Below are 10,956 nucleotides of genomic sequence, written 5' to 3'. Positions count from 1 at the left end.
TTTAGAAAGCCTTCTAAACTCTGTACAAATACTGTCTGATTCTACTTTGTTGGGATGTAATTTAACTCTCAGATTTAAGAGACCACTTTTTCTTTCCCTATCAGGAAACAGACCCTTTCTTCTCTAAGAGCAGAGGTAGCAGGAAGCTGCAGTTTCCACTTTCCTCTGAGCTGCATGGTTCTTCTCTTCCCTTTAAAAAAATTGTCCAGTCAATTCTAATGTTCTGCAGATGTAAGCAGAACATTTAAGGAATTAATCATACACACTCATGCTAAAACCTTGCTCTTCTGTTGTAGGGTCTTTGGAGCAACCAGGAGTTGACATAGATTGTCTACAGACTTGTGTCAGTTTTTCCATGCTGGTAGTCTAGAATACCTGTACCACATCAGTGCAAAACCTGTCTTGCTTGAAGGACATTTTTTTTATTGTCTTTAAAGTAAAGCAATTTGTCCTATGCTAGTTACTAGAAAAAATAAATCTGTAATGAGAACAACTTCATCCAAGAGAGAAAATGTGAATATGGAAACTTAGTTCCCTAAACATACGCATATTTTGATTCATTTCTGTAGTTTAATTACCAGTCTCATTCAGTACCCTCATGCCATTCTCAATACCTTGATTTACCACATGCTTTGTTTTTTGTTAGGACAATACTCTTTAAGGAGTTCAGAAAAGTATTTTTTGAGGGGGAAAAGGTTTTGCTTCTAGTTGTTGTTGATCTTCTAAATGAAGCTATAATTTTCTAAGAAACAAGGCATTTTGTGTATGTTGGTGTAAGTTGGTGGTTTATTAGTTGGAGATCAAGGTTACCTTTTTGAAAATCAAATCCTACTCTTCTTCTAAACCCTTGCCTTTTCCAGTCATTGGGAAGAGAAGATAAACTTCCCTACTAAATAGAAATAAATAAATGGCATTTAGAAGGTCTTTTTACAAGTTAAAAATCATTTGGTCTCTAAATTAATTACTTGTTTCTTACATTTTAATTTGCTTCAGGTTATAGTTTATTAAAAAACATCTTTCAGATAGGGCACACAGCCTGCCAGTTCAAGCTTCCCCACATACATCAGGTCAACATTGGTAGCATGTGCAACAGGTATTGCAGGTGGGTGGCAGGGAATTGATTGTAAAAAGTTGAAGAGAAAACCTTTAGGATATATTTGGGATCCCATACTGTGAAAACTGGAGAACATGGTATCTTAAAATGTATTTTTTAGCCTTACTTCTCTGAGCTTATACAAGTTAACTTCAGCGTAGTCTATCCTGAAGTTAGCTGTTCTGTAGTCCATGTGAAAGAACAACAATTGATACACATTCTGGGACTTTCTTTTTCCAATAAATGTTCTCTCATAACAGCCACCTTAGCTTGCAGAAGACTCTAGGTTCCTGGGCAACATAACTTTGATTTGTTTGACTTTGCAAAATATGGATTGCTTTAGAATTAGCAATCTGGTATGAACTTCAAGGTTTGGCATTAACTTGGAAGGGGAAAATTACACTGAAAAGGAAATCCCAGTCAACAGACATCTGAACTGTCAACTCTTCCTCATCTGTGTGTTGGTAGGAAAATTGCATGCATAAGGAAGGTCTGATGGATGATATGCCATTTCCAGGTTCTTGGCTGGAGCACAGGAATTTACACATGTATACATTGGTAATTCCTTAACTAGCAGTGTTTGACCTGGATTGACCAAAGCCTGAGAATAAAGAAATTACAAACTACTTCCGCACATGATAGATAGGGGTAGAATAACGAGGAGTTACAAACTACTTCCACACATGATAGATAGGGGTAGAATAACCAGGAGTCATAAGCAGTTCAACAGCTGCTTCAGATGAGAAATCTTAATTACAGGTAAGAGAGCTAATTATATCTTCTCCATTCCCCTGTACTCAAGTAGGGTAGTTACATCTTTCCCTAGCACATCATCTGCTACTCCAGGCTAGCCCTACTTCAGGATCTTTTGTTCACTACTCTCTCAATTTTGTAAAGCATCTTTTTTCCTTTTCTTTCTTAAAATGGTTTAAATAGGGGTTTTTGCCCTCTATTTACATTAATACTAATTAGTCACTATTGCACTGAAGCTTCTTGATATTAGAAATATCAGCAGTAGAGGAAATAAGAAGGCATGTAGTGTGCAGTGCAGTGCAAATTGTTCAAGAGCTAATGTTCAGTAACCTAGAATAGGAAAGTACTGGTTGTAAATTTTTAAGCATCTAAAATACAAAAGTAATCTTTCAAGGTATGTTTTGCACTTTCTTTCTCTTCTGTATCTGTGCTGATACATGCGTTTGGAGCTGCAGCAGTTCTTTCTCCTACAACAAAGAGCATACTACATCGCCCATGTTACTTTTGCGATGGGCGGTTTCTTTGTGTAGCAAATATCATACAGTACACCAGTGCACTAGTGTGTAGCCTCATTGCACCTTACAAAAGAAGTGGTACAAAACGTAGCAGTCACACAGAATATGAACGGAGTAAAGGTTGAAATCTATGAGTGAGTTGAAACTTGGCTGTTTCTTGTCACTCTGTAAAAACTCAGTGTTCATATTAACTCCAGCTATCATGCCAAAGCAAAGGCATAAAGTAGTATTGTTAGTGCAGAAAGAATATTTCTATACTTATTTATCTGTTTCCTTTTAGGCATGCATCTAACTTAACTAATTCTTTAACTTCCCCTTTATTTATCTGTTGTTTATTTTTGATCTTATTGTGAATGATGACTGTATTCTTCATTCTCTCGGTAGCCATAAGATTATGAATATCTTGGTTTACAAGAAGACTTCTCAAACAAGTATTTCAATTGGGAAGAAATACTGTACAAAAGAAGATTTTATTCTATCTTGTTTTTCCATTTTTACAGTTGGAAGATGATGGGAAGCTATTCTATACCCTTGATGATGGTCATACCAGATTTACTGATCTCATCCAGCTAGTGGAATTCTACCAGCTTAATAAAGGAGTACTACCCTGCAAGTTAAAACACTATTGTGCACGAATTGCTCTTTAACCAAAGCATCTGTGGTTTCATCAGAGGGAAAGGAAGATACTAGAATACTTTTTCCCCTAAAGGCAATTTGTATAGTAAGAAGGGAAAAAGCATTGCATTGTAAAGATTCAATGTTTAAGCTGCAAAAAAATTTATATTCTATAGATAAGAACTTTGCTTTGTGATTGTCACAGCAAAATTAACTTTATGGATTTAAAAAAAAAGCATTCTTTCCTATGTAATTCTTTAGTGTTGTCTTGGACTTTTTTTTTTTAACTGAAAACAATTTTAAAAGCTAATTGTGTAACTTCTACAAAAATATAACTGAAGGGACGATCTTTGTTCTTAGGTTTAAAATTAACTTTTTGTCTTCAAATGTTTCTCATAATTTCTATTCATCACATAGAAGAATAACATTTACTGTGGTGAGGATAAGCTGAAATGCACATTTTATTTGTAAATAAAATGAATAAATATTTTGCACTATATTTTTGAATGCTACTTTGAGGATTATCATATACAAAAAGTGAAAGTCATTAAAACTACTTATAACTGATCATTTGTATGGAGTTGTGCTGTTACTGTTGTAATATTTTAAAGGATTTTTTTTTTCTCTAATGGCTAAATCTACATCTTCATACAGAGCTGGAGTGTCACTTACTTGGCTGTGATATTTATAAACATGCATAAAGTATCATGTGCACAATGGTTTAGTGTATACCTACAGAGAGGGGGAGACCTGTTAAGTACTGTGGATCGTTACAGAGTTGGGGAGGGAATCACTTCAATTGCCCTTAAAAAATAAAGATAATCTTATAATATTTACAAATTTACAAATAAAGGTAAATCCAGTGAACTTTACTCTTTGCTGTAAACCTGGTGAGAGTGTATTTGCAGTCTGTTCCTAGCTTATTTTATTATTCACCACCGAATAAAAATGTCAATATAGCTACCAGTCAACCAGTCTTTAGAGATTACCAAACATCTAGCATTCCAGCTAAAAAGAACTGTTACGGTAGAGTGAGTCAAATTTTGGACATAACATTAGTAGTACTTTCAGTATCTGTGTTTTAAAATGGAGATCATACTGCTGCATCCTTGAAAAAAGAACCAAGTGGAACTGGGCTTGTATTGAAAGAGACATCCCTGTCCTGATGCTTTGCTCTCCAATAGGTTTGATCTTGTTATGGGGGTTCAGGACCAGGTCCTGGGCATCATCACTTGGGGTAAAGGCTGGAGTGCAAGGTAGTGCCTGGAGATGGGCCATCACACTGAATCTGACCCTTCCTTCCTGTGCTTGCTTAGATTCTCTGCCTGTCAGACATACCAGCTGTTCTGCTGTAGGAGTTGGTGGGGAGGGAAGGTGAAGAAGGCCTAGGCAAGAGATGGAGTAAGATGGACCCAGTGGCAGTGTGCATAAGCCAATGAGGTCATGTAGATGGAAGCATTAGAATAGTATGGTAACTATAGCCTATGGTTTTGTTATTGTGTGTCTGTGGAAGGCAATAATAATAACATAATACTGTGATACTTAATTTACTGACTTGATCCACACATCACTGACCTTTTCCTCTGGTATGCAAATACAGTTTTTAAAGCTCATTAAAAAAGCAACTCTTCATAACGTTTACCAAAGATGCAACATATGTGGTGCCTGAGCTCATTACATTAGGAATGCCTTGTAAAACTCTTCACAGTCTAATAAATTTAACTCTTAAAACATCGAATACAATTTCAAATTGTAATTACAAAAATATCAGTTTTATTAAAACCTCTTCAGATTTAGTTTAATAATGTGATTGCTTCTCGGGCCTAGTATTATTTCAGAGATTGGAATAGAATAAGGAGAAACATTTCCCTCTACATCCCCGATTTTTTGATCATCTTCTGACAAATGGAATGAATTGTCTACTGTAGTCCATTTCTACTTGGACATGTGAAAGCTTTGCCATAATTTTCATTTGTGTGCATGTATCTGATAGCATGCTTGGTAGAGAAGCTCGGTGAGTACCTGTCATCTTTGGTCCTATCAGAAAAGAAAAGAGAATGTGGGGATTTTGTCATGTGGTGGAGGGACATCAACCATTAAAAATCTTTGCCTGCTTTTTCAGTTTTTTTTCACAGGTGAAATTGAAAAGAAAAAAAAAAGAACAAGTAAAAGTATTATTTAATGAGCATGGTTTTGGACACTTAAAACTTTTTAACTGGCAAGTCTTCAAAGCCTTCTTACTCTGTAAAATGTTGCCTCCTGTTTAAATATTACTGAAGAAGCATGAAGGAGGTAGTCCTAACATGCAAAACCAAAAAACAAACAAAAAAACCCCTCCAAACAAACAAAACAAAACTCTGACTACTCTAAACCATGCTAAATGGTACAGCTGTTTGGTATATGACTTGCAAGATCCTTGCTAGCAACCAATAGTTTCTTGTCAGAAAAATTGCAAGGTTTTTTATACCATCCAGGATATGTCTGACCATAAAGTTCTTTGAGGACATAGGCTTACAGGCAATGCTGTTTAAACAGAATTTCAGTGTGTTAACGGTGGCTTCTAATTAGGAATACTACACTTTGGTGCCCACCTTCACAAAGAAAATTGGCTAATCAGGAGTTCTTAACAGCTCAGGAAGAAATCAGTACTATTTTGGGCAAGCCAGTCTATCTGTCTCCAACGGTTTACTTCTCTACAAAATATGAACAATTTTATATCTACCTCATAGAGCATTTAAGGACTGAGACTGATTTTTTTTAAAAATTACTACTGAAATTAGTACCCTGTGCAGAGATATTTTTTTTAATACATAAGGAAGTGATATGTTTTTACCTTTACTTTGGGGAGGTCAGAATCTACAGTCTTAAACTCCTTGATGGAGCATCAGTGTCAAAGCACCAGATGTGAAGCATGATATTTGAAAAACACTTTATACTTTCTTCAGATTTAAAATTTTCTACTTCTGTGAGTGTATGTGTGCAGTGCAGTGCAGTGCCAGGAAGAGAGAACTGAGCTTGCCATGCAGAGGTACCAGAAGCAGTATAACTACAAGGCCAGCTTTCTATCTGGGGTAATTAGCCCTGCAGGGGTATGCTCTGCAAGATGTGAGCTAGTTCAGAGATTGCTCTAAAGCTCAGCATTGTATTTGTTGGCATGCCCTTTGTGCCTTAGTTTCCAATCTTAAAATCTTCTTGGCTCAAAGGAGATTAAAAGTTAATTCACTGGTGTTTCATAATGCATATACATACACGGCCAGAATTAAGGTTGCACAGGCAGCATTAAATGACATTTTTTAACTTCTGAGTGTTTTTACTTAACAATCTTATTAAGTCACTTAATGAAATTTTTGAAATGTAGCAAGTCTTCAGTTCATCAGATGAAATGTTTTGAAAGAGAGCTTTAACCCATTAAATAAAAGAGGATTACGTATGTAGCTAACTACAAGTGGGATCTTTCTAGGATAATTGAATTTCTGTCAAATGTTGTCTGTTACATCCTGGTTTAAGAATTGTAGCGTTTTGTGCTTCCCTGGGGGTAGAATTATTCTGTAGTGTAATGGGTTTGAGGTGTCTCATTTTAAGACACAAATCCTCTTATTTCAAGAGAATAGCCTTTTTTTGTTGTTGTTACATTGTTTAAAAGCTACTCATCTTCATCTAAATAGAAGCCATTCAGCCACCAATTAGTTTTAAATGTTTAAACCTAATTAATAGATGTAGTTTACAAATCAGTCTAGCATTTGTCAATAAGAAATGTATACATAATTTTTGTTACACTTACCGCTTTTGTGCAGAGAAATGGAAAGTAATTTACAGCTTACATAAGCGTTTCTGGTTAGTAAAATAATTATTTTTCTTACTGTTCTGATATTTCAAACTACTATTCTTTAGTACTGTAATGCATTCCATTTTTAATTTCAATTTTGTAGCTGAAGCTTTCACTGAAATCATCGAAGTTGGGACATACCCCATTACTTGAATATACTTTCAAGCTTTCAGAGGTTAAACACTTATGGTCTATGCATAATCAATGTGTATGGTAGTGCAATTAATGTTAACTTTAATGAAATGCATGAATATTTAAAGCTTAATGAATCTGGCTTTACAGTGCGCTTTACAGCCTTGTTCACATATGTGAACAGTATTGACTGTTGGCCTCTGGATGTCAGCAGTGTATCACGAAATTCCTGTAATCAGCCGCTGTTTTCCTGCTTCCTCCTAGAAATATCTGTGACTTGTGGTCTCTGCACACCTCCAGAACACCCAGTGCTTTTTCCTCTTATAAATTATTCACTTACTCTGTACCAATTAGTTCTACCAGTTGCTAGGTTTGTTATCAAGTTAAGCTTCAAGACAAGAACCTGAACTCAATGAGTGATTAAAAATTTATTAGCAGAGATGATTAAATATGCAGATAGTCTGTGAAGCTTGTTCTTGAAACCATTATATTACCTTTTTAATACTAATGATTTGTATAATTAATTTTAAAAAAGCCTGAAAGTCTTTAAAAAAAAATCAGAGTAGGACATAAAAGGGAAGAGATTAAATGCAGAGGAGGCAGTGAACCTGAGTATTAAACCAGCTCATTCACATGTATAGGCAATAAAGTGATTTCCTTACAGGAATAGTTTGTGTTTTTTTTCCTCTCTGCTAAGTTGATTATTTTATTAATCTTTTAAGCAATTTGGGAAAACTCTATCCACTGGTGAGTTGTATTTTCAAAACAGAACTTTATGTGATTAACACTGATAATACAGACGATTCCCCTAAACTTTATGGTTAAAAACTAGATCATATCAAGATATGGTTTCACAACGTTTAAGCACATGATGGATTTTGGGCATGTGAGTAACCCCAGGGGAGCCGCTCAGGTACATTAATGTTGCCAGGGAACTGCCAGGGAGTGTGGCAAATGCCAGGCAAAGTTTCTGAAAGAAGGGCTGTCCCCCACACCAGTTTTTTGAGGTGATGTGCGTCGGCGTGAGATGGGAGGTGAGAAGAGCCTGTGTCCTCACAGCTGTGCCCAGGGCAGCAGGTGGGACCCTCTGGGACAGGCTCTGCAGGGGATGGGCCTGTCCTCCCCTTCCGTGCGGGAAAGAAAAAATACGACTCTACTACTCATTAAAGGGGTAACTGAAGCAGAGAGGCAGCCCTGGGGTCTGGCTTTTTGCTTTCCACGTTTCCGAGAGAAGCGAACCCTCATGGCAGCATAGAAGCGGCCTGGAGAGCAAAGGCGATAGCAGAGGGAACCCACACGGCTACACTAGCTTTTGACACCTGCTCCTATGTGGATCCATGTGATGTGTGAGATGTTTTGTAACGCCTCTGTGAGAGGGTACCGGAGGTGGCAAGACCTGGCTGTGCACTGGGAGCTGGAACATGCCCCGGGTGTGGGGGATGCCTAGGGGTGAGCTGTGTGCTGCCATCCCTCTGCAGCAGCGCCCAGCGGGGGAGGCGGCAGGCAGCAGCCCTCTGGCGCTGCGCTGTGCAGGGGGGAGAGCTGAAGCTCACTTTTCTCTCCCTCTCCTTCCAGCTCTACTGACAAACCTGCCTGGTGCAGCTACACCAAAGACAGGCATCCAGTGGGAGTGAATTGCTGTGGATGAGGCTTGAAGGAAAGCGAGGGCTTACCCCACCTTCTCCTGGGGGCCTCGTGGAAAGGTGGGTGAGAGCAGTCCAGGAGCTGTTACTGTGCCCTTTGCCTCCTGGGAAGGGAGGCGTCACCCCGCAGGTGAGGCTGTGAGACCCACCAGGTGGAGGTTGTCAGAATTAATGAGTTGCCCATCTGGGTTTGACTAGTAGGTGCGTGTTTGGAGGGGGTATATTATAGATCAAATTGAGGCTGGCATGAATAGTGTGTGAAATTGTTTATTTTTTGAGGTTGGGGGCTAGAGGTAGGGAGGGGAAAAAGCAAGAAGGGACATTGCCATGTGCCTGTTGCGTTACTCATTTTTTCCCCCTGTTTTGTTTATAAATTAGAGTACCTTTGTTCTCAAATGCAAAGCTCTGTGTAGTATTATTCAGGCTTCAGTTACATGAAGTACAGTGAATGTTTCTAGCTATGGATATAGTAGGCAGCCGAACTGGATCCAACTCTTTCTGGAGTAAGACCCAAGGAAGATGTTTGTATTGCCATCACCACTGAAACTGAATGGCTAAGGTCTTGCTGTAGAGGGTGAGTATAAAAAAGAATGGATTTTTTTTATCCAAAATAGCAGATATGTCTATTTGAAGATGTGAAATTAGACTGTGACCTTGGAACTTCCTTAGAGCATGGTCCTGGAAGCACTTTGCTAGCTATTTGGGCAGTTCATTGACTCATATACAACTTTCCTTTCTTGTTTTCTTCTTGCTCTAAGTTGCAACATCACTTTTCACAAATGTATTTTAACTTCCCCTTCTATTACATCAGCTATCTACTTGAGGAAGGAGAAGGAGCGGAAGAAAGAGCATTAACTAGGGTAAGCAAGTTGGTAGAAAATATTGAGAGGACACTGAATGAAGTGCTTCCTGCTTCCCTTCTTGTGTCTGAGTGGTAAGATTGTTTTTTTATTGTCAGTGAAAACTTTCTAATGTTAAGTAAAATCCTTAAACTGAGGGAAAGAAGATACATAACTTTTTTTTTTATATATAGTGTAAGAGGATGCAGGTAGATGAAAAAACCCATGAAGATTTCACAGCTTGGGTTTTTTTATTTGTAGTTTGTTGTGGTATTTTTCAACCAAAAAACCCTTATTCTATTAAATTGTGCAGAATTCTGTAATTGCCAAACCTACAGTCTCTGCTAAATGTTTTAAGTTTTGGGAAATAACTCACTGAAGAATCTCTTCTGATGATGGATGTGAGGTCAGCTATTCAAACTAAAATACTTTCTCCCCAGTTACATGGTATAGGGCTGTGGTGCTCAGACCATATGCATAGTTAGTTATTTTTAGGCATTTAAGGAGAATGTAAAGGAGGTGATATGTGTAGGAGGGTGGAAGGGTAAGGAAGGAATTTAAAAAGATACTAACACTTGAAACAACAATAGATATGCTATTGGAGTGATTTTTCCTAACCTGTATACGTAATGTCTGGAGGAGTTTGCTTCTGTACTGAACAATTAATGAAGTTCTAGTTTCTGAAATGATGCATGTGCTTGTGTGCTGTGCATAATGCTATGGATTTCAGTGTGCTTAAGATAATGTAAGTGTTGGCAGGATCAGAGTCAAAGATGTCAAAAATAACTTGGAGGGCTTGTGGAAATTCACAGTGTAATAAGGCGATACTTCAATTGGTGCTGAAGTGGAAATTGTAGCTGATACTATATTTAATGATGGACTGTGGTCACTGGGTTCACTGTGACTGAACAATATCCATCTCTTTTTTTGAGGTAAATGAAGAGCAGTATATGAAGTTGCACTAAAAATTAAGAATGCTTTTCCTCTTTAGTACTTGTACACCGATAATACTATTTGCACTTATTATCCTGTATTGTGTGTTTAAGAAAACATGCACAAAAAAAAACAACCAAGAAAACCCTGAAGCCTTCTTTACAAGAAAGGATTTGTGGTAGGAGTCTATATTTGAAGTGGCCTTGGCCTTGTGAAAGTGTAAGATGTATGATACTTTTGAAGAAGTTCCTCATTCCTCAGCACTGTAGAGTTAGGAACTAAAAAGCATTATGGGAATGATCTAATTGTTTCTATTTCTTTACTAGAAATAAAACTAACACACTAATTCAAAGAGTACCAGCAGTACAGGTGGCCCTTAAAAGGGCCTCCCCAAGGCAAAGAAGTACAGCTGAATTGTATTACCCCTTTGCTTAAGATAATGAGGGTTTGCAGCAAATGAATTCTAGGTTGTTCTGTGAAAATGTGAAATGCTCCTTTGTCTGCAGGAACGTGTGTTCCACTTCTGCTCCTACTTCCACTTGAAATAAGGCCATATCACTCAGCATGAATTTAGAAACACAGAGAAGAAAGAATATGCTTTTGCCAT

General features: G+C 37.6%; 1 protein-coding gene across 1 annotated transcript in view; it reads left to right on the top strand.

Annotated features, from left to right (window-relative positions):
• Positions 1-3,243, top strand: part of GRB14 (growth factor receptor bound protein 14) — a 63,658-nt gene extending 60,415 nt beyond the window's left edge. The window contains exon 14 of the mRNA XM_074910969.1: positions 2,862-3,243. Coding sequence (XP_074767070.1) covers positions 2,862-3,008 — 147 coding nt within the window. The 3' untranslated portion in view covers positions 3,009-3,243. The remainder of the gene's footprint in view (positions 1-2,861) is intronic.
• Positions 3,244-10,956: the final 7,713 nt, after the last annotated feature.

The sequence above is a fragment of the Athene noctua genome, chromosome 7 (assembly GCF_965140245.1).
Source record: "Athene noctua chromosome 7, bAthNoc1.hap1.1, whole genome shotgun sequence".
Classification (NCBI taxonomy): Eukaryota; Metazoa; Chordata; class Aves; order Strigiformes; family Strigidae; genus Athene; species Athene noctua.
Note: the sequence above shows the minus strand (reverse complement) of the source record. Positions and strands in the feature narration are given on the sequence as shown.